Source organism: Epinephelus lanceolatus, chromosome 12 (genome assembly GCF_041903045.1).
Source record: "Epinephelus lanceolatus isolate andai-2023 chromosome 12, ASM4190304v1, whole genome shotgun sequence".
Lineage (NCBI taxonomy): Eukaryota > Metazoa > Chordata > Actinopteri > Perciformes > Serranidae > Epinephelus > Epinephelus lanceolatus.
The window spans coordinates 37,830,060-37,856,587 of record NC_135745.1 but is presented as its reverse complement, the minus strand read 5'-3'; the positions used below and the strand labels follow the sequence as shown (position 1 = coordinate 37,856,587).

General features: G+C 41.3%; 1 protein-coding gene across 7 annotated transcripts in view; it reads left to right on the top strand.

Moving 5' to 3' along the window:
* adgrl2b.1 (adhesion G protein-coupled receptor L2b, tandem duplicate 1) overlaps positions 1-24,936 on the top strand; it is a 118,190-nt gene extending 93,254 nt beyond the window's left edge. For 2 of the 7 annotated variants that reach the window (XM_033650127.2, XM_033650125.2), the window contains 11 exons: positions 663-868; positions 1,354-1,527; positions 4,235-4,444; positions 6,281-6,501; positions 7,254-7,320; positions 10,983-11,074; positions 12,311-12,479; positions 14,724-14,852; positions 15,897-15,993; positions 17,049-17,174; positions 22,901-24,936. In XM_033650127.2, the coding sequence (XP_033506018.1) occupies positions 663-868; positions 1,354-1,527; positions 4,235-4,444; positions 6,281-6,501; positions 7,254-7,320; positions 10,983-11,074; positions 12,311-12,479; positions 14,724-14,852; positions 15,897-15,993; positions 17,049-17,174; positions 22,901-23,763 (2,354 nt within the window). In that variant the 3' untranslated portion in view covers positions 23,764-24,936. Of the gene's footprint in view, positions 1-662; positions 869-1,353; positions 1,528-4,234; positions 4,445-6,280; positions 6,502-7,253; positions 7,321-10,982; positions 11,075-12,310; positions 12,480-14,723; positions 14,853-15,896; positions 15,994-17,048; positions 17,175-22,236; positions 22,291-22,900 lie in introns of all 7 variants that reach the window. The other 5 variants (XM_033650134.2, XM_033650133.2, XM_078173392.1 and 2 more) reach the window with 4 other exon arrangements.
* Positions 24,937-26,528: the final 1,592 nt, after the last annotated feature.

Genomic DNA, 26,528 nt, shown 5'->3' with positions numbered 1-26,528 from the left:
GGTCTCTTGAGAGCTAACCGTCTTGTTGGCTGGCTAACAACCCCCAAAGGTGCTAGCTTGGTGTCGCACCAGTTTATGGAACCTTTCAACTTTGAAAACATTTATAAAACTGCCAATAATGATGAAATAATATACGAAAATTGTAAGAAACTTAACGCTGTTCAGACTGGGTACCCTATCTTCAGACAAGTGCCGGAGCTAAGTTCGTAGCACCGGTTAGCATCATAGCGAGGCCAAAGTTAGTGTTTCGCTAATGCCTGGAAGAGTATAGCAAATCAGAGACGGAGTAGGGCAGGTCTTCCTGCAAGGCATATTGGATAGCTGTGTCCAGTAAGTCAGTTAAGTCTCTCTCAGTCCTCCTGGATTAATTGGGAACAACAGTTTTTGTGGCTTAGAATTGAGATCACAATTTTCACTCAGGATTCTGGCACGTAATGAGACCATTAAAGGAATAGTTTGACATTTTAAGAATCCCCCTCTGCATCTAACTCAAGAAAGTAAATGAGCAATATTCCCAAAATGTAAAACCTTTCTTTTTGGGTTTGTTACTCTCATACAGTATCAGTAAATGAATTCATTTCTTTTCACTGACTATATCATTTGTAATTGTTTTGTTTATGCTCCCTCGGTATGTCTGATGATTTTATTATTGCCTGTTCCAGGTGTGGCCAAGCTGGTATTTGTGCTCTACAAACACCTGGGTCAGTTCCTCAGCACTGAGAATGCCACACTGAGGGGAATGGGGGACCTGAACAAGCGCAACCTCTCACTCACCGTCAACTCCCACATCCTGTCAGCTTCTATCACCAAGGAGTCCAGCCGTGTGTTCGTCGCCGACCCCGTGATCTTCACACTGGAGCACCTGGATGTAAGCCTCCTCCTGAGACTGACCCGGACCACACTATAGAGCCGGGCTGTTAAAATACTGAACCAGCTGCACAGGCTTTTGTAGTGAAGGGCAAATGCAGCACTTTGATGGATCATTGTTGTAGAAAAACTGTTGGAGTAAAGAGAAGGCATCTATATTATTCCAGTGTGTGATGAACGGTGAGGCTAGGAGAGTTAGAGAAGCAAGTGGAGCTTTTTCTGTGCTTGGGAATTTCTTTATTTGGATTTCCCTTCACCCCTTTTCTTGCAACAATCGATTGCATTTGAAGGACTTTAATTGCACAGGTACTAATTGGTGAAGCACACACAGGCACAGTCTGCACATCAGGTGCATCGACATCCTGTTTCTTACAACTAGAGATATGAAATATACAAGTTGTGTTTGTGTACAATCATGCATATTGCACAACATGTTCATATATGATTAATCATCTTTCTCTGTGTGTGTGTGTTTGTGTTTTGTAGAAGGAGCACTACTACAATCCCAACTGTTCCTTCTGGAATTACTCTGAGCGGAGCATGATGGGATACTGGTCCACTCAGGGCTGTAAACTGCTGGAAACCAACAAGAGCCACACCACTTGCTCCTGCAGTCACTTGACCAACTTCGCCATCCTCATGGCTCATCGGGGGAATGTGGTAAGTGGCCCTCTCCTTTGCGGTCTGCACGAGCCATTTTTCTGTCTCAGTTAGTTGTTCTTCCGTCTCGCTGACAGATTTGTGCACACACGGCAAGAACAAGAATGGCATTTCAGTGGAGATAATTAGATTATTGCTGGAGGAGAAGGTAAGGGCGGGGGAGGAGGGGAGGAGGTGGAGAAAAGGAAGCGGGCTGTCACTTTAAAAGAGCGAGATTGTGGATCAGGATAGGAAGTACCGTACCATTATCAGAGGTAATTATATTTTACCTATGGTTCGTGTCTAATATTCCTCCATGTCCCTGGGAATCATGGGAAACAGTATAACCTCAGCTTTAACTTATGTTTCCACCCCTCTTGAAGTGGTGTAGGATCCATTTGGTTGCGAAATGCAATTACAATCCAATTACATGATAAATAGCATGTGTAGCGAGGACCTAGCCAGTTATAAATGTGGAGGATAAGTTTGTGGTTGCTTTAATAATACGTCCCATTTCATGAACTCTGTCCCTGTCATCTGTCTTAACCTCAACCTTAACCACAGCTTGAAACCAGAGCCCCGAGGCTAGGCTTAGCCTCACACCAATTCCCTGCACATCACCTCAACTGCAACTCCTGCCCTCAATAAAATTACAAATATCACAGGAGGAATTGCCTCACATTCGGGCCACCATGTCCTTGAGTGATATTTTGTATGGTCAAGTCTGCTATTTTCACATTTGCCTGGTGCCCATCTTGAAACGCACTCAGTTTTAGATGTTTCTGAAACACGGCGCAAGTTGACCTCAAAAAGGAGAACCCACATGTGGATGTCACATCACGCAGCTGTGGTTCTTTGTGGCAGATTTTGAAACCGATGTCGCTTGCTGCAGTAGCATGGGCCCCATAATGTGATCTAGGCCTGTTCTGTTTGAGCGCCAAATGTCATCAGGTACAATCAGGTTAAAGGATAGGTTCTCTGAAGCTAATATGAGGCGTCAACAGTCTGAGTTTGTCAAGTCAAGTGGATATCTTCCAGAGTTATTGTGTTTTTATTACTGTCCTTTCACTGCAGCTCAACTGGGACACACTGTGGAAACACAAAGAGGGATTTTGTGCTAAAAAGACTATAACTTTGGCATAGGGGCGCAATTTTGATTTCAGCTATGGGTGGGGCACAGCACAGGCACAAATCCACTGAAGAGCTTTAGTTTTCCAGATACCCCTACCAGAAATGGAACAAAACACGACCATGTTTCCTTCACAATTTTGATATTTCCCCTTCATCATAACAAAAATATTTTATACAGCATTGTTCAGCAAAAAGTAATAAAACTGATCAATATATTGAATCAACTCATAGGTGGAAAAAGTGCAGAATAAACCACCCTGGAGATAGTGGTGGTGGTGCTTGGGTTACTATAAAACCAGAGCCTCAGTTGGTATGGGCAGAAATTCGATATTGACACCTTTTTTAAAATAAAGTTACCTTTCACTTAAAGAATTACATGATGGTTTTCAAACCATCACACTGATTAAAGGCCCTGACACACCAAGACGGCCATCTGTGAGAGTTTTGTCGTCCAGTGTCCTGCACCATTGACACTAGTCGGCCCTTGTTGGGGTTTTTTATAGGCCAGTTCAGCATGTTGACATCACTCTGACTGGCAGTTCAGCTCAGTGTATGAGAGGAGAAACAGAAGTGAGGAAAGTAAACAAACTGCTAATGTCAAGAGGGCATGAGATCAAAACACATTTGTTATATTAGGTAAGATAAGAAAATACGATTGAGCTCTTTAGCAATAACATTTCATGATGGTTTGTGTTACTGTCAGTCAATATTCTTTGTTCCTTCAACATCAGGTTGTGTTGGTAATGTGCTAACAGGCTAACTAGCATCTTGAATCCGTCCTGTCTGTGTTACATCTCTCTCTTTCAATTATGAATACAGACTATTGCTACCTGCTGCTATGGAGTTATTTCCTTTCAGGCAGGTGCAGAAAATGCTAGTTAACTTGGGTGTAGTTTTAGCGGTATGTTCAAGTGCAACTTTTTGGCCGTGGTGCAGGAAACATGAGACGACGCAACAGTCAGCCTTTGTTCCGGATAGTTCTTTGAAGTGTGTCAGCACAAAAACAATAAGGGTGGTGCAAAAAAGTTCTGTGTAAAATACATTTTTTTCATGTTAAAATGTAACAAATTTTGCAAAATAAACTGTTTTTTTTTATATAACTTATACTTTTGGACATATATTAAAATTTTAATTCCACACTGCAAACTTCACTATAACAGATACTGTTACTGCTTTTAAAGAATTTGAAGAGTTATTCTCATTTCCATACTCTCCATTCATTCTCTATGTAATTTCTACAACTTACTAGATACAAAAACCCATTCCAGCTTCCATACTTGAAGAATTACAAACACACTAGTGCGTGCAGTTTCTCTTTCTCTCTCTCTTTTTTAATATAACATCAGATTTTGGACTGTAAAAAGTACAGGCCTTCAGTGCTGCCTTCTGATGAAGTGCATGTCCCCTGTGTCCCTCTTGTGAATTAGACCCCTGCTTTGGAAGATATCTGTTTGATTTGTGCAACTTATATAACCGAATTTTGTTCCCTATCTCTGGAAAGAGCATTAGGAGCAGATGTTTTAATAGCCAGAATGAAACCTGTTTCAGTGTCCATATAGGCACTGTTTTTGATGGTAGTGTGTCTGTTTCTCTGCAGGGGGACGGGAGTGTCCACGAGCTTCTTCTCACCGTTATCACACGAATGGGTATTGCTGTGTCTCTCGTCTGCCTCGCCATCAGCCTCTTCACCTTCTGCTTCTTCCGAGGACTTCAAAGCGACCGCAACACCATCCACAAAAACCTCTGTCTCAACCTCTTCATCGGCGAGCTCGTCTACCTCGTGGGCATCAACATGACAGAACCAAAGGTACCGTGGAAATGATACTGCAGAGGGTTTTAACGTTCATACTGCTGATGAATGGGCTCATCTGCCGTGAAACGGCAACCTTTAAACACTTGAATTTCTCCTTCACTTCTCCTGTAAGTGGCTGTAAAGTTAGCAAAGAATCCACATTAGATTAAAATGCCACATTTATATTCTATATCTGCTCATTCCAACACTTGAAGATCTATGATGCTGACTGTGATACTTCCTTTTCACCAACTCAAGCCTAGTTCTGGTCTCTGGGCTGGTGCTAGTGCAGGTTCATAGCTGGTTAAACTTCCAACCTTTTAAGAACCAGCTTGCTTTTTCACAGGATAGAGAGCTGAGTCATTATGTTACTGCAGAGCCCTGTGGTCTCCTAGCAATGCTAACACCATCTTCAGGCAACAGAAATAGTGGACCACATGGTAACTTTTCAAGTGTTGCTCCTGGCTTTGGAAGCATACAAGCACAACTTCTCCAACAAATTTTGGCTGCTGATCATGATTGTTACGGACGGGCGATATCCAAGAGGAAAGTTAACTTCCTACATGTTGTCTCTTCCCGGATGACTGGTTTAATGTTATATCCATAATGAAGCTCAGGGTTTTAAAAATAGTTAGTTGTTGGTGCTGCTACAGTATCAGGTTTCTTAGCCGCGAGCCGTTTCTTTTGCTGTCAAAATGCGCAGAACTTGTTAGATTCCCCACCTGGTCTGAACAAGCACAAGAACTGCCCCGGTGGAAAAAGTACAAGTGAAATATTCAAACAGGATAATATTTTTTGGCTGTGTTTTTTCTGTGGCCACACCATTTTATCAAACAGAAATATTCAACACATGATTGTATTCACAGTTCCTACATCATTTATAGCTTTGGAAACTTTGGGATCTTCAGTGAAACTGAAAATAAAACTCTGTGGTTTTTAACAAAGCTTGGTTGAACCCACCAGTGGATTATTGTGAAATTGTACATTTTGTACTCCTCCTCTACTCAGCCTGACCATGAAAAACTCATGGATGTCTGTGCATGAATAATATTGTATGCTGTTAGTTAGTTTGTGATGTTAGCTTAGCCTAGCTTAGCTTATTCACTGAATAGTTATGATTCAGTGCCATTTAGTCTTGGGAGATACACACTCAATGTCAATGTCAATGTCAAGTTTATTTATATAGCACATTTAAAAGCCTAAGGCCACTCAAATTCTCAAATGAGTATTTGTACTCTTATTACCACTTTTTAGCACATGTGCATTGTCACAGATACTGAAATGTCATTCTTGCGTTGTTGATCTAATAAATATGTGAAAAAACGACATTTTATCGCCTTATAAAGGTGTTATAGCCCTTTCACACATCCAGGAGACACAGACCAACATTAGCATTCATTCGGAGCAGTGTTCCTGTCCATCTGATGAATGTAAGGCCAATATTCAATCTCCTTTAGCTCTGATTTTGTCTTTAAGCACTCCTGGGGGCAAGATTTGGCTCTTTAGCAGGTAATGCTCCGCTATGTTCACCGACTGGTTACTAAGTTTGTCTGTGTTCTGAGCAGGTAGTAGGTTTATCAAAGGGTTTTTAACAGCTGTCTGCTGCTGCAGCAAAATGTTAAGCTGGAAAATGCTAAAAATAGCTTGAACAGTCTTTTCCACATTACATGCAGTCATTTGATCCAATTAAAAAAATTGATTGGAGCAACATTAAGCAGAGCCACCACTTGTAGTTTAACTGAACTGGGCTAAAGTCACTAGTCAATGAAATTTTAAACCCTGAAGAAAAGAAAATCCCTCTGAACCACCCCTTAACTTTGTGTGTACTGTCTTTGTGTGTCTTCCTGTCAGCTGGTGTGCTCTATCATCGCTGGGGTTCTCCATTTCTGCTTCCTGGCTGCGTTCGCCTGGATGTGTCTGGAGGGCGTGCAGCTGTACCTCATGCTGGTCGAGGTGTTTGAGAGCGAGTTCTCGCGCAGGAAGTACTACTACGTCTCTGGGTACCTCATCCCGGCTGTGGTGGTGGGCATCTCAGCTGCCATCGACTACAGAAGCTACGGCACACAGCGGGCGTAAGTGTGACATCTCTGTAGAGATTCGTCTTTTGTGGGATAAAAATGAGGCGCATTAGTCATCCCTTCTCCCCCATCAGCGTGCATATATGTGGTAATGATAGTAATATCACAAAGAGTAGTCCATCTCTGCCCCCTCCTAAATTTCAAGAGGCTGTGAGCAAAGCTGCAACATTAATGAATACGCTGGCTAGCTGCTCTGGCCTGCTGGGTTTTTATTCTTCACATGTGGATAATTGCTGTCCTTGTCAGTTAAAAGTTTATGCACTTCTCCGCTGGTCTTCATCCAAGCTGCAAGCTGTATGATTTGTAAGACTGCAGTCCTCTAATTTATGGAATCTAAGTTAATGCTTTTTTTCAGACTCAATTTTATTGCCGTAGTCTTCACTTCATTTCTGTTCCCTGGTGATATACACAGAGCGAGGTGCAATTCATTCTTGAAACTGTCTACAATACATTGTTTACTGTTCAGAGTCTTAGGTATACACAGTCAGACATCCCACATTTGTAGACATTTGCAGACCGTGAAGTCATGAGTCCAATAACCGCTGCCTTTTAGACTGCAGCTTCTCATGGAATGAGGCCAATGCTGCCTCAAGGTCGGGTTTTCTTCTCTGTGGTCAGAGGAGTCTCTATTCTGTTGCTGTGGCGTATCATCAGCCAACTCTGCTGGGGCCTGATCGATGAGACACAACTATGTTTTGGCAATGAGATGATTTAATGAACTGAATATCACCTTTTGCACCCTGCAGATGCTGGCTGAGGGTTGATAACCATTTCATCTGGAGCTTCATTGGACCTGTGACCTTCATAATTGTGGTAAGTTGTAATGTTGTGCACGCGTGTGATAACTTTTTTTTTTTTTCGCTCAAAGAAAATCTTTGAAAACAGTTTATAGATTTTCTGTCTCTCTGTACTGGCAGCCTCTCAGTGCTGCTTTCTCAGATCAATTTGCATGAAAGGAAAGTGGTCCCATTATAGCTGACACGAGGACATCAGTGTCCACTCAGCTGTGAAATCCTCTGAAATCAGAATTGGTGCGCAGCAACAACTTAAAGCTGTTTGGTCCTTGCTGTACATCTAGAGAATACTCCCCTCCCGCAATCAGGAGGAGAAATCATCTCAGGCATGAAGGTCATTTGCTCAGTGGGAAAACAAGGGTGATGGTGGTGGTGGAGGGGGGGGTGAACATGGAAGTAATGAGTGGGTGGGCCAGACAACCATTACCACAGCTCATAGCCCTGCTGAGGATCATGACACGTCCCCAGCCAATCCCAGCACACGGACATCTCCATCTTCACCTTTTAATATTTTATGTGGTGCACTGGGTGTTCTCAATGCACACGCACACACACGCACATGCATGCATGCAGGAATGCATGCACACAGCCCTGAACAAACACTCGCTGTGTATCCATAGAGGCATGTACGGTAACACACATGTAAATCTGTCTATAAGCTGTAAATACATGCAAAAACTGGGAGAAGTGCTGCGTCAGCGGCGCTGTTTTTTTTGCGCTGTATTTGGCAGAGAAGTGAGAGACCTGAATATTGTAGAGGACGGCCCCCTGGAGATGGGGCACGAAGGGGGGGGGGGGTCCATATGTAGTTTGCCTCAGCTTTCTGCAGAGTGCCTCCCTGCTTGTCCGTCCGTCTGTCTGTCTCATCGGATCTGTGTCATCACTTGCGTCTGTGTTAAATGCATCTCCAGCCACTCGACTCATGCGGACGTAAATCGGCCCCAGTGGCTGCGAGACAAAACTCGGCATTACTCTAAGCTGTGATCTAAAAGCCTCTTTCTGTCTTCTTAGCCACTCCTTTTCCTTCCATCTTTTCCCCTGCTGTTGTTGGTTTCCATCTGCTTTCCGCTCTCCCTCTCTTTGTCTCCATTTAAAGACCCTTTCTCTGTTGCCTCGTAGTGTTTCTGTACGCGATAATAATGAGGATCTTTTTGCTCATTTGTGAGAGAAGAATTGAAAATGAAGTTTTTGATAAACTACATGGAGATCATTACGCTTTGTGCTCTCGCCAGCTCGTACTTTTTTGTCATTTATTTTTCCTTCATGTACAGTTGATTGGTCACGCTTTCAAAATGCACGCCCAGAGCAGATCGGTATAGAAGTTTTTAATAACACAAAAATGTGAACATATACTTGTTTTTCATTGAAGTGCACAGAAATGCATTTCAAAGGTTTAATATGAGATCGGGCCAAATTGAAGCACATCTCCTCCCTTTCCCTCGGTGACGACGGGCCCTCGAGTGCTTAGAGAGTCATCCTGAAAGTATGGAAACCTCACTGGATGTATGGCTTGAATCACTTAAATGTTTTTCCTGGCTTCAATAAAAATTGTTTCTAAAATATGGCACTGAGCTCCGTACTTTCCTTTTTGTGTTTTTCTGGAGCTTTGGTCCGTGGTACATCAGGTCGGTTTGGACTCCATCAGATATACATTCTTGTATTCGGCGAGGATTTGCACTTTGGGATTGACTATAATGTCAAACAAGACAAGAAACTTTCAGCGCAGCTTATATTGAAGGCCAGAGCTGTGTGAAGTAGAGCAAAGCGTTAACCTCTCACTGTTGTTTTTCTCTTTGGAAGTCGGTGTACTTTATGATCTGCACTGAGGCATTAAATTTTTATATTCCTCCCGGTAAAGGTATGCTGGTGCTGACGCTCACTATAAGAGCCAAAACCACTAAAGATTATTAATACTTTAAGTCAGTGTGAAACACAACTATGGGTGGTAGCAACCAGTGGTGGAACCTAACTAAGTACAGTTACTCTGTGCGCTGTACCTTGCTACAAATTTGAGGTATTTTCTTTTTGATTTTACTTTACTACATTTCAGAGGGAAATATTGTACTTTTTCCTCTACTGTGATGATCCAGTTATTGATTGAACCACCCAACATGATGTACAAGTAGAGCCGCAATGATTACCTGATAAATCAATTAGTTAATTGACATACAATCAATTGACAATTATTCTGATAATTTAGCTCATTTTTCCATGCAGAAGTGAATCCAGATGTTTCGTGGCTCCAGATTCTGAACTGTGAATATTTGCTGCTTTTTGCTATTAATTCTTTTATTTTATTTTATTCATTTTATTTTTTTATTTATTTAGGAATTTTGATTCTCACTATTTTCTGAATTTTTACAAACCAAACAGTTAATCAGTAATTTGAGAAAATAATCCATAATAAAAGTAATGCAGTGGAAGCCTTAAATAAAATGATTAAAATTAGGCTCCACCTCAACCGGCTGTAAACAGTAAAATGTTGCTCACTCATTAATGAATGAGGGATAATTATCCAATGATATTATATGTTATAATATGACAGTGGCACATTGAGTATTTCGACTTTACTTCTTTTAATACTATAAGCAGAGTGTGACCTACAGGGGAGCCAAAAGGAGCTTGACTCCTCATAATGAGACATGAGCTCCCCTGGAAACGTCATTTGTGACATTTCAGAGTGGTCTCTAAAATAGTGAAAATATGCTGTTTTTGCCATGCATATCTATTTTTTTTGTATCTTCATCGTCATGGATCATGCGTATAATTAGCCTATTATCACACATGAGGGTGATTCATCATTGATTCACTTTGATAAAGACACCGGCATTCATGCTAGTCTTGCCATCACCATCGGAGCATTCAATTCAGTTCAATTCAAATCAATTCAAAGAACTTTATTTATTCTAAAGGAAATTCGGTAACACTTTACTTGAAGGTATCTACATAAGGGTGACATGACACTGTCATAACTATGACATGACACTGTCATGAGCTTGTCATAAACATTATGTACATGTCATAAACGTTTATGACTGCTGTCATTAAGTGTCATTCGGTTTTTGTAATGACAAGTTGACATTGTTTGGGTTGTCTTGATTATGACAACTTGACATTGATCAAAGTGACATTACCAGAAGATGTCTTTGTCATGACAAGCTGACATCGAATTTGTTTGTGATGTCCTTATTGTGACAACTTGACATTAACATAAAGACATCTTCTGGTAATGTCATCCTGGTTAATGTCAAGTTGTCATTACAAGAACATCCCGAGTAGAGTATTAAATATCCAGCAAAATATACAAGATAAGGCGGTGGTGCAGTATCATAAACTTCACTCACTTTGAATCAAAGCTGAAAAAAGAACAAACTCAATCTGCGCACCAAATCGCCTTCATGCATTTCTCTGTATTGTTGACAGCATACAAAATATGTAATAAAGAGCACCCCTTCCCCACCATCACCACCACCTCGTAAAAAAGGTGAGCTCATTGATTATGAGTACATATTCCTGGTCATACTTTTACCACCAAAGGACTTGGAGTGTTTATTCATCTTGATATTAGTACTTCTACTTAAGTAAAGGATCTGCGTACTTTCTCGTCTCGCTGTCAGCAACAGAAATTGGATGCCTTTCTAAGTGCAGTCTGTTAACCCTGATACGCGTCTGTTTTGACAGGTCAATGTCATCTTCCTGGTGGTGACAATGTTCAAGATGGTGAAGCACTCCACCTCCATGAAACCCGACTCGTCCAGGCTGGGAGGTATCAGGTGAGGGGTGTCACTCTGGCAGATTAGGCGGCTGCACTGTGGTTTGCTCGCTCTGAGATGGTGTGTATGTGTGTGTCGAGTGGGGGTGGTGGTAATATGCACCATTACTTCTTTTGCCTCCCTCCTGAAATTTCAAAAGCTGCTTTTGACCAAGAGGTTTATTTGATTTCCTCTTCTCTTAAACCCGACCATGCCAATATTTCTCCCTTTCAGATTTTATTTCGGTCCGTACAGAGGGTAGCTTTTTGGTTCAGTTTATGATTTCACTATTTGCACTACGCAGGGTTATATTGCCTTTTTTTATTTCTTCATAACTGCATTTCTGACCTTTTGGTATCTTTTTGCTCTTTTGCTGGCATAGTTTACAGGCTCCCTTGGAAGACGGATTCAACCACATGACTTATAGATTTAAAGATGGTGGAAACGGGGAAAAAAGACCCGTCCCCCTTCTCTTTGCTCCAAGTGGGCTGCATTTGCTCGATAAAAAGTCCCTGTCCGTTTCTGTGCCTGGATTCTTGTTCAACAGTGTGTTTTGAGGGCAGGCCAACATATGTTATGTGGGCGCTTGATTTTTAGGCAGCCACTCTGATTTTAGTCCAAAACAAACAAAAAAACAACAAAGAAAAAGGCATAGAATTGGCATGCATTTTTGTTTTTAGCGCTCAGAAAGCCCACATTGTGGATGCTGGATTTCACACATTATCTTGAGAAGTCAAAACTCATTAACTGTCATTAATTAGGGTCTACCTCAACTCTGCTGTTTTTTACTGTCTGTGTCAAAAAGTGAAATAATTGGTTGCACTTTGTGTGATTATCCAGACAAAAATGTTTTTTACTCTTGTTTAAAAAGCACCAAAAAACTTGGACAGAAAGTCTTATCAGCCATCACTTATTTTTCTGTGGGTCCTCTCTCAGTGACATGTTGTTGTCCCATTTCTTCCCTCCTCGCCGTATCTCTCTCAGCGTGACTCACTGCTCTCTTGTGTATCAATAACAAATAGCCATCGTCATTGAAACTGACTGTGAAGTTATCTTATTTCCTCTAAGCTTTCCTGGAAGCCGCCAAGGAAAAACATGCTGTGTTTGCAGTCTCTGTAGCCAACAACTCCAAGGAAGACCAAGGAAATATTTTTTGACTCAGTGTCAAATACCGAATGCACAATAAACCAAGCAGAGATGAAATCCACTGCAGCGTTGCAGTCTCTCATTAATATCACTCTTCTTTCTGTTTCGCAGGTCGTGGGTGCTGGGAGCGTTTGCCCTACTTTGTTTATTGGGGCTCACATGGTCCTTTGGGTTGTTGTTCCTTAATGAATCATCCATTGTGATGGCTTACCTCTTCACCATCTTCAACACTCTGCAAGGGATGTTCATCTTCATCTTCCACTGCCTCCTCCAGAAAAAGGTCAGATTTCATCCTCTGTTGCTCTGTTTTATATATCCTTAAATTAAATAATAACAATAATAATAGTAAGGGCAGTGTAAGCATGAAAACAGACAGAATGAACATAAAACAGAACGTTTCAGACCTGTATCAGGAAGTCAGAGCTAGTAAAAGACTAACGTGAGCAGATTCGTTTAGCTTTCTTTTAAAAATATTTAGCCAGCTTCCCTGATATCTGTAGGTAGTGTGTCCCATAGCTTTGGGGCGTCACTGACAAAGCCTGCATCCCCCAATCTGGGAACCTCCGATAAACCAGCAGCAGATGATCACAATGTTCTTGAAGGCTAATTGTTAACAAGGGAGTTAGCAATGTAGCTCAGTCCCAGACCATGTAGGGCATGTATACAAGGAGGAGGAGCTTAAAATCGATTCTAAATGTAACATACATATATTATCTTATATATATATATATATAATATAATATATTTGGACCAAAAAATGCATTTGAGGACATCACCTTAGAAATTGTGCCATTTTTTACTATTTTCGCTGATTTTATTGACTAAACAAAAAAGGGAACTAGTCCCCCAAAATTCGATAAATATACAGTATCCCATTATCGGGGCCGATATTATGAATTTTTAGGGTTATCGGTATCTGTGATTTTTTTCCACGGATATGCCGATATACAGTTTCATTTTCCTTAGCTGTGCTGTTTGCCCCTGGAGTACTTCTCACTGCTTCTCATTATTATTATTATTATTTATATTATTTATTGTTTTTCATTTTGTTTTTTAAATTTTGAATTTATGATTATTGTGTATTTATTTATTTATTTTTAATCTGTTTTTATTTAGCCGACATATTCTTCAACTTCGTTACTTATTGATTCATTTTTAATTTATTTATTTTCGTATTTATTGAAAGATCTAAAATTTAATTCTTTATTCTGAGTTTTTGTCCTGCCTCTGGTGTTTCTTTGTCAGTGTTTATTTTTTTAATTCTGTGTCAACTATGATTTTTACAGCAGACATATATCAGTTGTAAATATCGGCTATCTCCGTTTCATAATAATCGGTATCGGCTCTGAAAAAACATATCGGTCGATCTCTACAACAGACATGTATTTAACTACTATTTTCGTAGTGAATTAATTATCAGAGCCACTTCTCTCACGTTAGAGGATTTTTTGCTTTTCTTTTGCTTATTGTAAATTGAGACTTTTAGGTCTGACAAGACATTTGAAGATGTCACATAATCTTTGACTCAGGAAACTTTTCAGAAATTTTATAGACAAAACAACAAATTGATTAATTGAAAAAAATAATCTGTAGATTACAATAATGAAAATTATCATTAGTTGAAGCCAAAGTATGTTTGCTGCAGCATACATGCAGCAGAGCGCGTCCATTTTAATCAGCTGAAGCTGCTACACTGACCACAGAAGCTATGCGCACCCGAGCAGGCATCACACTGCTCATCTCTATTTTTGTGCAGCTGATCTTTTTTCCCCTACCTGCCCCTAACTACATAGACTTGTGGATAAAACAAGAACAGTCGATTCAAATATGATTAAAATACAAACCACGTTGTACAAGAGGCAACGCGACACAGCAGAGAAACCTTGTGGGTGTTTTTACATTTCACATTAAAATAAATCAATTAAATCAATGCATCCTGTAGTTAAGATGATCCAGCTAATTAATTCAGTATGAGTTATTATAGCCTACACGTCCAAACCCTGTACAAGTGACTGCACTATTACTTGGCAAAACTCAGTATGTACACAGTGAAGTTGGCAGCAACCACACGCTAGAAAGACGGAGTCTGTGTAGCAGTAAAAAAATCCGCCCCGTCAAGGTGATCCATCACGTTGTGCTCAATGTATTTCGATTGTTGCTGTCATAAAATTCAAACAGGGCACTGCCAAGAATTGTCCATTTCCTTCCAAATCTATCAAATCCTTGGACTGCAGGTGGGGTCTGTAAATATTTACATTACAACATTTTGACATTTTACATGAGGCATTTCATGATACTTTATACATTCTTACTCAGCAACACTTACATCACAGTGCTTCCTCTCTGCAGCGTTTGAACGTGTTATCACAGTGTTTGTTATCGCCGTCCTTACAGATATGGCATTTAAACCGCTGTCAGCTGGATGGCATTTGATAAAGATTTGGGATTTGCATCTCTCGTGGGGAAGGGGGTTATGTCGCTGTCTGTGTGCTCAGTCAGTCCTGATCTTTTGTTCCTTCCGCAGGTCCGCAAAGAATACAGCAAATGTTTCCGTCAGTCCCAGTGCTGCGGCGCGCTGCCATCTGAGGGTCCCCACAGCGCAGCCAAGACAGCCACGTCTCGATCCACGGCCCGCTACTCATCTGCAACACAGGTACGTAGGTATGCACCACCGGGAGACGGTTATTTTGGGGTCTCGGAGAATGTGTGAGAAGGTTTGTGTGTGAATTAATTCCTGTTAATTATATATTTGTGGAATCAATTTTTTTATTTTTTTTTTTGCTTCACTTTTTTCCTTTAAATAATAACTCTGGTGATATTGTTTAGTTTTTAATTGTCAACACATCACATGAAAAGACTAAAACTAACAGTGAACTGATCCTAATAACAAATATGTGGTTATGTAGCTACTAAAACCTGATATATAGTAGCTTCTCCCTCCGTGCCATAGACCTCCATCATTGTGCAAAAACATTGTGCAGAATTGTTGGTGTAAATACTCAAAAGTGCACCAAATGTGTATTAATTTACAGCTGAAAAACATTTGACAGTATTGAGAAATGGGCTCTCCCATTGTCGGTTTTGTTGACAATACTTTTATTATATCAGCCTTCACCTTTAGTAAAGACTCAGAATTGTATAGCAAAGCCTCTCAAGAAAGAAATACAGTTTAAACTTCTCAGGAAAAACTTAATAACACTTTGTCACATTTCAGTCCTCACTTTCTGATGTTGGGCTTTGTTATCAAACTGTCAGGCTGCCAAGGTCAGGGGGTTATGACTCATTTTGAATTTAAAAGTACAGCGTAGCTAGCAGACATACAGCATTCGTATATTTAAGATTTTCTTTTTAAATAATCTTTTATACCTGTTACCATGAACTATTTTAAAGGAGCAAAACCCAGAGAATTTTGTAAAAGAAGAAAGAAAGTATATAAATAAAGTTTTTAATCTCTCTTTAAAAGCATCTTTAAAATTAAATAAGATTCTTGAAGTATCCATTTTGGTTTGGGTTGGGTCAATAACAGGTGCAGGGCTTTGTTTCACCACTACATGACCATGTCATCAAGCAGGGGGTTAGTTGAATCTTGTATACAAGTGTAGGGTCACAAAACCCCCGCAGCTCCTCAATCCTCAGCCTTGAATAACAGCGGCACCATGTCGAGTCCTGATCAATGGCTGCTTTTCCCTCCACCCAGAGCCGCATCAGGCGGATGTGGAACGACACTGTGAGGAAGCAGTCGGAGTCCTCCTTCATCTCGGGAGACATAAACAGCACCTCCACACTCAACCAGGGTAAGCAACCCTTTCTTCCACCGCCACCAGAAGAGACACATACACCATTCTCTTTGTGATGAAGCTCTGAATTCACAGTAAACACTTCAATGGATGCGGCTTACATGGCTCTGTGGCAGCTGGGAAAAGAGGAAGATAAGGCATGATTTAATGTCGCATTTCTTTTAGTGGTAAGCAATACAAAAAAAGCATTAAATGCCACCTGTGTACCAAAGTTCACAGCATTTTTCCCTCCTCTTTCCTGCTCGGTGGGATCACGTAGAAGGCGAGGAACAGACACAGAGGAGATATTTAGTGTGGCACAGAATGTTTCTGATGAGGACTCGAGTTCAAATGCCAGTGACTCTGACTGTGCAGCAGCCTCTCCAACTCATCTTCACCCCGGAGTGATTGTCAGGATGAAGATAGAGGTGGAGGAGATGAGCAAAGTCAGGCTGAGGTCAGAGAAGGTTTTGGGAGTGATCCCGGCATCTCAGGCTGCAGACTGTGCCAGTGCAGATTTGGCTGTAGTTATGAATTAGCCTCAATTTTTTTGGAACACACATGCCAACGCAAAGTTTCTCAGCAATCCTTCCAAACGACTGAGGATAGTTATTACATTCTTGGGGATTTACACAAGCATGCTCAGGATGATAGGGATACTGTATTATTCATGGCAGGCCATTTAGACATGTTTTGTCTAGTGTCTCGACTGGATGAGTTTGTTTAGACGAATATGTTTCACATAAACATTGGAGTTGATTGTGTTGCTATGCTTTGGTCAACACTCGTTGTGATAATATTGTTTGTCAGTTACATCAGCTGACTGTTTGGATAATGTCTTGCTCTGACCAACGTTTCTATGGCTGCTTTGTGTCCGTAATAAAGGCAGACGGGTCATAAATCTTTTGTGGTGTCAGATTTTGGACAACGAATGTCAGTGTTTGTTTATGTCGACGGCTACCCAGCGCACCACCACAGACCATGAAGTACAGTACCTCCAGCTCTTTTTCCTCTACTGTTTTTTCCCTCCTGATTTTTTCTCCTCCTCTCTCTCTCTCTTCCTGTTATTTCAGGGATGACTGGCAACTACCTCCTAACTAACCCTCTCCTCCGAACCCACGACACTAACCCTTATAACAACCTGTTGGCAGAAACGGTGGTGTGCAACACCCCCTCACCGCCGGCCTTTCACTCCCCAGGTGCACATCCACCCTCCACTTTTATTCTTACATCGATTTGTGTGTGTGTGTGTGTTTGTGCGTGTGTGTGTGTGTGTGTGTTTCAAAGCAAAAGTTCAGCAGTTTGGAAAATACACTCATTGGCTTTCTGGGGTAGGGTAAGATGAGACGATCGATGCGACTCTCATGTCTGTCTCTCTCTCTTGTTAAATATAAACTCAGCTTGGATTAGCTTAGCTTAGCATAAAGACTGGAAACAGGTGGAAACAGCTAGCCTGCCTCTGTACAAAGGTGACAAAATCCACCTACCCGCATGTCTAACAATAAATAATTACATACCATGTTATATCCTCTTTGTTCAGTGCATACAAAAACAAGAATTTGCCAGCTTTCTAAGAGGGGTTGTGTGCTGGACTGTGTCTCGGCTTTGATCAGTTGCTAGGCAACCAACAGAGACTGAAAGACACTAATGGTCACAGCCAGTGTTTAGATAGTTTCTCAAAAAAGTAATGTATTTCACATTATATGTTGCTTTTTTTAAAAGTACTGTGTTACTTTACTTAATTACTCCCTGTAGAAAGTACTTTGTTACACTACTCATCACCTAGGATACATGTCCAAGTAGCTAATTGAAAGTTATTAATATAACGTTAAACTTTACGCTCTCATATCAGCACAGGCTCAATTGGAGTATCAAGATGCACTGGCAGAGGGCCATAACCGCCTCAAAATCAAACTTTTAACTATTTATCGTTTCTAATCATTTTTATTTATTTTTTTTAAAATTGTATTAATTCTAACTGTTTCAATTGTTTGTTTGTTTTTATCTGCTCTGTAGCACTTTGAGATTCCTAAAATGAAAAGTGCAATACAAATAAAATTTATTATTATTAAATTTATTATTAAACTATATCAATAAATAAAACAATATATAAGAGTTTGGCCTTCATTACACCACCTTGTTCAAATATGAAAAATAATGTATCAGTAGGCCTAAATAAAATATAAGAGACCAGCCTTCCTAACACTATTAGATTATTACAGATTTAAAAGGGAAAAACTTTTTAAATGGTACAAGAGATGCATTTAACGTGCCAAACACACCCACTTGAATCACTCACTCATTAAACCATGGCTTAATCCAGGGTTGTCAAACGTACAGCCCACCAAAGGGTCCACTCCGGCCCACTAGATGCACACCTAATATTTATAATCCTGCTTCTTTAATAGCTTTGCGCATATATAGCAAGTAAACACGAAATATTCTAGCATTCAGACTAACGCAGTGTCGGTGTGAACGGTACACTGACAAAACTTCAGATTGTAAATGGTTTGTAAGGCAGCGGATGACTTAACCTGCTTCTTTCTGAGGATATTGCAGGCTGTTCATCATTTGATTCGTAAATGCATGAATGTTTTCAGAATGAACTTCCTTACACAAAAAAAAAAGAAAAAATTTGAAGGGGTCATTATTTACAGGTTATTATGTAATGGTTTTACCTGTCAGGCCCACTTGAGATCAAAGTGCGCTGTATGTGGCCCCTGAACTAAACTGAGTTTGGCACCCTTTGCTTAATCGCAGAGTTGCCCAGCGGATTTGACTCGCTTGTCATTAAAACAGCGGTCATCCCTCATGAGGAGGAGTCTCTCAAATCATTTGTCAGACAACCTGTCACTGTTGTCGGCGCATTTAATCTTTTATTTAATATCGGCTCGTTATGCAGATAGCTGAATAACTTATGTAACACAAGTAACAACATAATTGTAATGTGATTATTGAATTTAGGACAGTAATGCGTTGTATTACTGTGTTACAAGTAAATATAATTTCATTACAAGTTACTCCCAACACTTGTCATGGGCAAGAAATAGTCTAGCACAACATCTTCCTGTAGGGGTGTCAGTGGCTTCATGGTTATAGCAGGCGCCCCATGTACACAGGCTCAGTCCTTGCTGCAGTGGCCACGGGTTTGCTTTGCTGTGTGTCATTCCCTATCCTATCTCCCAATCACAATGATTAGCGCAAATTAAACGAAAGTCCACAATATTTGTGGGAGCTTGCAACGTTTCAAAAGTCCCGCGATTTTTCCACGTTTTTCCACCCGACCGGAAGTCGTCGCGCATGCAACATCATTTGAAACGTCATCAAATCGTTCTAATGGCATTGCAGTATGGAAAAACGCTCTGTATTGACATAAGAATTTGCACTGTTTAAATACGTCCAATATGTGTTGAATTTATTAAAATGTTATGTTTCCAGAAGATGTAGCTTACATGTTGTTCTTTGGCAACATTATTATTAGAGTCCATGTTTTGAAACTAGAGACTATAGAGAACTATAACTATATAATAATACTAGAACTATAATATTCAGTATGATTATTATAGCAAGTGAATACATGACTTATTTTTTTTGGAGGTAGTAGTTTTAAAAAAATCACTTTTTTTCTCCTTTTGTCATTTGCCGCAATTTCCCGCAAAAAATCATATAAAAATGCCGCAATTTTATCGCAATTTTTGACAAAATTGGCCGCAAATTCAAGGGTGTTTTTTGCCGCGAGATCCTGGAGGGACTGCCTGTCTCTCTCCCCCCTTTTCATGCATCACTAAAGGCACAAAATGCCCAAAAAATAATCTTTAAAAAAAAAAAATCTTCCTGTAAAATAGCAAATAACAGTATAGTTTTCACACTTTACATGGATTCAACAAAATATATTTAACATGTTTCCTAGGGGCCAGGCTAGTTTTTTCCTTGTTTCCAGTCTTTGTGCTAAGCTAAGCTAAGCTAAGCAGCATCTGGCTGCTTCTTCATAATAAACAAACAGTCATGAGAATGGTACTTATCCTCTCATTCAGCTCTCTCCTTTAAGTGTGTTAGATTTATATTAAAAAAAAAACATGAAAAATCTCGAGGTTGTGGCTCTGACACATAATGCATTATGATGAGAATAATTACTCTAGATTTACCGTTTGTTCTTCCTCATTCACACCCTCTCTGTATTTCCAGTAGTTCTTATCGAAGCGACGTTCTCCTTTGTAAACACAGAAGGAGATAAACCCAGACGTCAGTGCTATCTTATCTCCTCCGCTGAGCAGTCATATGGGAATTCCTATCTGTTGAATATGAGCTTCACACACTGGTCTGGATCATTTATGCTGTTTCCCTTTATTGGTGGACGATATCATGTTTAGATTGTCTCTAGTTTACTTCCAATTAGATAAATTTAAATCATGTCAGTGTTTATGGTGACCTAGTTCCTCACTGGCAGAGCGAAAGAACCCCAATCAAAAAAAAAAAGAAAAAAACAGAAGCTCATGACGCAATGCGGGCAGAGTCATAGCCCTCAGATATTCCCAGGCATTTGATGATAAAAGAGAATATACAAAAATGGCAGTATGGCGAAAGTGTGTAAGGATACGCAGTAATGTATAGCTTTAACCTACTGCAGTCATCACGGCCTTGTGTTGTGCTGCGAGCTCGCTTACAGCACAGAGAGAACACTTCACACTCGGAGATAATGAAGCAGGGCTGGGACCAAACAATGACTGCAAATAAAATCAAAGACTTTCCCTTTTTTTTCTGCCTTTTTTTTTTCGTTCTGTGAGCTCAGCAGCAGCTCAGACGTAGAAGTCAGTGTGTGTTCAGACAGCTCGTGCTTTATTGCCCTAACATGTTTACCTGTTTAATCACTGTTGTAATCACATGTTAACACTGAAGCACCAGAGACATTAAAAGTGGTGATATTTAATTAGCACTTGATTTTGCATGTCAGCATAAACACCTCCTTTATACCTTTAGAAACGCGTCTTGTCCCCTGCTACTCTTCGCTGTGTTCGCACAACAGAAAGCAGTGACAAACAGAAAAGAAAAAAAAATAACATATGGAAACTAGTTTGAGGATAGCAGGCAAACGGCAAGACACACAAATGTCAAAACCTGGTGTGAAGATCACCAACCAAGTATGAAATACGTGCCGAGAGACTGTCAAGTCTAACATAAGCTTTCTCGAAATTTCGCCTGCTATAGTCATTACATTTAGCTCCTGGAAAAGGATGAGCGTGTCCTCTATTATAAGTGTATTAATACTAAGTAATGCTCTGCAGATGTTCATCCGATGCAGTAAAATCGGTAAGGAGAACATCTTGGATGAATCTCTGCTGGAACGGTTCCCAGAGTGCAGCTGTCGCCGTGTCCAGTTGAATTCTGTTCACATCATTTCCCCCCCTCTCCCGGTAGACAATACCTGTCTGCAATAAAATCACTGCCTGTGCATAAACAAATGCAAATTTGGAAGTAGGGTCTATTCAGAGAGGTGTCTAATAATCTTCCACCCCCCTCTTTTTGCCCTTTTGCTCTCTGTGCTCTCATTTCACTCTTTTTAGAAATGTCTTTGATGTTGTTTTTAGAGCTTTTTTTTTCAGTTGCTATCATCCTTCTTCTGACACGTTCATTCGAAACCCACGACTGCAGTTTTCCCGTGTTTTTTTTTTTTCCCTGCCTGTGATGACATCCCCCTCACCCTGCAAAATATCAGCCTTACAGGCTCATGGTGTACCCAGTGAATAAAATCCTCATATCAAATCTAACTAGCCCTCTTCACATCATCCTGCTACTTGAGCTTAGTCACCGGGCTGTCCAAAATTAGGGTACTCTGCTGTGTGTGTGTGTGTGTGTGTGTGTGTGTGTGCATGTGTTAGTACATAAAATTGATGTGCACTTCAAAAAAAACAAAGTGTCATTCAGAAAATATTTTCAACAGAAATGTTCCTCTTTTTACTGTAGGTTGAAAAAAAAAAAGACTGTGCTTGCTGCTGAACCCTTTCACCTGCTGAGTCCAGGATTCAGTTGTCCTTGATTTGTCCTTTAGCTCTCTCAAACCGTTAAACACATAATTTCGCCGTCATTCTCCAAAGCATCACGGGGGCTAAAAGAAATTACAGTTAATTGCAAGGACACAAAGAGTTGGACCGACTGAATCCAGGCTGGATGTTACAAGCTTTCCACTTTGGTCTTATTTCAGTGATTTTGTTGTTTCTGCTGCAATTGAAAAAAAGCATCTGTTTTACTTTTTTTGCACATCAGCTGTTCTTAGGCCACATAGCCTGAGCAGACACACTTGATGTGAGTGTTGGCAAAGTGAGTCATTGCACCGTGCCTGTCTGTCGTGGTGTGTGGGGGTTCTTGCCGTGCTTGTGGGGCCCCAGTGCAGAGAGGTGGCTGGCCATCTGTGTTCGACATTACTCTTTTGTCTTGCCTTCTTTTTAAAATAGGTGGAATGTTTTATTCATTGTTAATGTCACAACACTTCCTCATCAGCTTGTATTAATTTATTTCTTTTACTCCCATCCTCTGCTGTTGCTTTCTGTATGCAGCTGTGTTGTTACCTGGTCATCAGCTACTTCTGTAGCGTGTTGCTGTACTCTGTTCTTTATGTTTTAAGTCATCTTTTGTTCTCATCTCTTCAATATTGTTCAGGATAATCTCTTAGATTGGCTATAATGATATTCAGCCATAATGAGGATGGATATGGTGGGGAGCTTATTGGGTTCTCCTTTGATTTTTAAAACTTTTTTTGTATTTGCATAAAATTAAAATTAACCCAGAGATCAAAGAGCACAAGAGTGAAGTGTCCTGAGCAGTATCAAGTTGTATGTGGATGGTGTAGTGGACACTGTTTTGTTCTACCAAGAGGCAAAAAAAAAAAAAAAAATCATGTCTCACGCACTCGTTTTGCCTTTCGTTGCAGGACAGCACTCTCTGAGCAACAGCAGGGACATCAGTGCCATGGACACCCTCCCCCTCAATGGCAATTTCAACAACAGCTACTCCCTGCGAGACGACGACTATGAGACCGTGGGTGTCAGAGCCCCGGGTGACCTGGGGGGCCTCAACCTGGATGATGCCGCCTTTGAGAAGATGATCATCTCTGAGATTGTCCACAACAACCTAAGGCCCCGCGGGGCCCCAAAAGGTCGCGATGCCCCGAGGGAGCAGGACAGAGCCTTGCCTCCGCAGACCAGAGTGACAGTGGACCGAGGTGGGGGCGGGAGCGGCAGTGAGGATGACGCCATTGTGGCGGATCACGCCGAGGCCTCATCCCCCCAGAGAGGAAGTGGAAGAGGAGGCCACGCCACCCTGGAGCTGCTCCTGCACCCCCACCACAAGGAGGCGCTGGAGGCCCCCCTCCTGCCCCAGAGGACTCACTCCCTGCTCTACAGCGCCCAGAAGGCCCCCAGGCGCATGGAGGGGCAGGGCGGCCATGGCTCTGAGACTGTTACTGCAGTGGAGGACGCGGGCTCCAATTCACCCAACAATAACAGAGACTCCCTTTACACCAGCATGCCAAACTTGAGAGACTCACCCTCGCCCTCGGCTTCGCCGTACCCCCCAGAGGAGGAGGAGGAGCTCTCCCCTTCACCTCGAAGCGAGAGCGAGGACGCGTATCATAAAAGCATGCCTGAGCTCGGCGATGCGCCGCAGCCCCTGTCCTACTACCACATAAACCGAGGCACCAGCGATGGGTGCATCATCCCACCGAACAATGAAGACTGCGCACAGGAAGGAGAGGCGCCCAGCGACGGACAAATGCAGCTCATTACCAGCCTCTGAGCCGGCCCTCTTTGTTTGCACAGGTTTTAACAGATGGGTGCTTTCGGTTGATGTCAAGAGAGCCAGCAAGTCTGGCTCCGCACTCCACATGCCCTTCCTGTTAGGACAGGAAGTGAAATGCTGTTGGGTGGGAAAAGGAATGAAGAAATGACTTTTGCACACAGATCCCATTAACACACAAAACACGTCCATTCGAGGCCAGACAAATGTGGACTGTGAAAGCTCTGCTGTTGGACTAAAGAGGTGCAGAGAATAACACACAGGCCGCCGTGTCAGAGATAAGTCTGGCATTTCTGTTGTACTGTACTGTCGAAGAATAAGGGATGAAAAAATACTCCAAGGAAAGAACTATGAAACTCCTGACATATTCTTGGGGGACTTGCAGAACCAGGGTCTTTTTAGTCATGAAGTACAGAACTAGAACTAGTGTGGCTCCACTACACAGTCAGGACTGTAAAGTTAAGAAACCACTAATTCAGACTCAGGCCTTATATTTTCTCTATTGCACATTTAACTGTTGTCAAAGTAACAGCTAAAGAAAATATATTTTGCTGTACCACTAGTGTAAAAAGTAAAAAAAAGAAAGAAAGAACAAAAAAAAAAAAGGAAACGGCAACCATTCAGTAGTTATGCCCTTTCAATGTTAATAAGATTCTTCGAGGTTAAGGTTAGGGACAAGGTTAATCAAATGGTGGAAACGTGCTTTTTCCTCTCACACTTGACTCGTTGTAGTATGTATTGAATATTAAAAAAAGTTTCGGAGCTATCAGTCCATATGAAATCATGCTCACATCTCTGCTTGTGAAGTGCTTTTGCTTTCATGAATGATGAGTTTTTGCCAGTAGTATATTTGTTAACACCGGGCCATGCACAGATTTGGAGTGAATTGGAAACTTGTGTAATTTATTTTGCTTGAAAGAAATTTGTCAGGTTTAAAGACTTATGTTCGCGTCAAGGCGATACTGTAGTTTTGGCGGACATATTTCATCCTTTGACACTAATTAATTTATTAACTAAAAAAAAGGAGAAAAAAAAGAACATGGTTGGAACGTGTGAAAAGTTGTTGCAGCACTGATTAGGTTCATTTTATTTCTTTTGTAAGAGCCCATCATCAGCTGATATTTAATTCAACTCCTGTTTGATATCAAATAAATGTGAATTTTTTCTTGTTCGCAGATGTCTAGCTACTAATTCATGTTGTGTAAGAAATGAAAAATGGCAAGACTGGGGATATTTTATAGCTTTTGTTATCATCAACAAATCCCATGAAACACAAAAATCACTACAAAATTCAAAAAATTCAAATGCCTTTATTGTCATGACATGGTCATTCATTTATTCATTTATTTTCCATAACCACTTGTCCTGTTGGGGGTAGCCAGAGGTCTGGAGGCTACCCCAGCTGACAGGGCTATCGCAGGGCTAACACATCAGCCCTTTTTAGACAGGAATTGTGCAAATTTGCAGGAAAGCCCAATCAGTCTTTTTTCAGCATTGGCAGTATAAAAACAAAATCGGGGAGTGCAGACAAATGCCGCCTGCCTATTTTTGTTTATACAGAATGTGCCTTTTTCGGGGCAATGGGGGGCGTGAGCAAGTAACAAAACGTGTAGCTCAGCGTGTGACGTAAACAGTGACGTGGGAGGGAAGCTGCAGCTGGTCAGTCCTTCGGCGATTCTCTCGTAAGTCGGCCCGATCTTCACCGTCCCCGTCATCTGACGGTTAATGGCCTCTTCGTTTGCGAGGACAAGGAGGGCGCGCAATTCCTTGTCTCCCCAGTTGCTCATCTTTACAGTGTCTGTCAGGTTTGTGTTTCCCTCTTGCTACTAGCTGCTCGCTAATTCCTGCTATCAGCTGTTTCCTGTTTATCCACCGCCAGTGGCTCGCATGTGCCGCGTCATCAACAGCTCCTCCTACAAGTCTTCAACAGCCCCTCCCGTTGCGGAAGGCCGCCTCCTTCTTCTTAAACCAAAAAGGTTCCGCCAATATGACTACCCTACGAGGCGGAAAATTGGGCACCTTGGATCAACTCGCCAATCTGGCTCTGTGTGTCTAAACGCTCGCAGCTTACCTGCAAAACAGCCCAACATTCGCCTAAAATCTGGCAGTGTAAAAGGGGCTATAGACAGACAACCATTAATGCTCACATTCACACCTGCAGGCAATGTAGAGTCACCAAGTAACCTAAAAAAAAGCAAAACTAACAATGTGTTAGCCTGTCCAAACTTTCCTTAGCATCTGCAAAGTCATGTTTTATTCACTCTGGAAGATGCGTTCCCTTCTTGTTAAGACAGATTTCCAGCCGCCCTCAGGTTGACCGGACCAATCACGGCTGCTTCTCTAATGTAGGGTTGTTTTAGACAATGACTGACAACTCGTGGAGCCTTTGTGCTCAACGCAAAATACGTAATGACGTCATTTTTTGGCTTGCGCACCCTTGCACCGAGGACACTACAGCTAGCAAACCTTACAAAAGCGGCAACACTTGTTCCCAGACATATTGATGCTGCCCATCTCTGCACGCTGTAGTCTGTTAAGATTTGTCTGTCGCTTTGCAATACGTCACGCGATTGGTTGTATGTCTATCCATTTGCGTTCAGAGGCTGATAACACCCCTTGGAAATCATTTAGCCACCAAACTCCTCCATTCCCTAACAAAGAAATTCATCTTTAAGAACTGGCCACCAATATATACTTTCTCAATAATTTCCTTAGGAATCAGGGCTCTGTAGTTTTCTTCACAAAGTTTCATTAACAGGAATAAA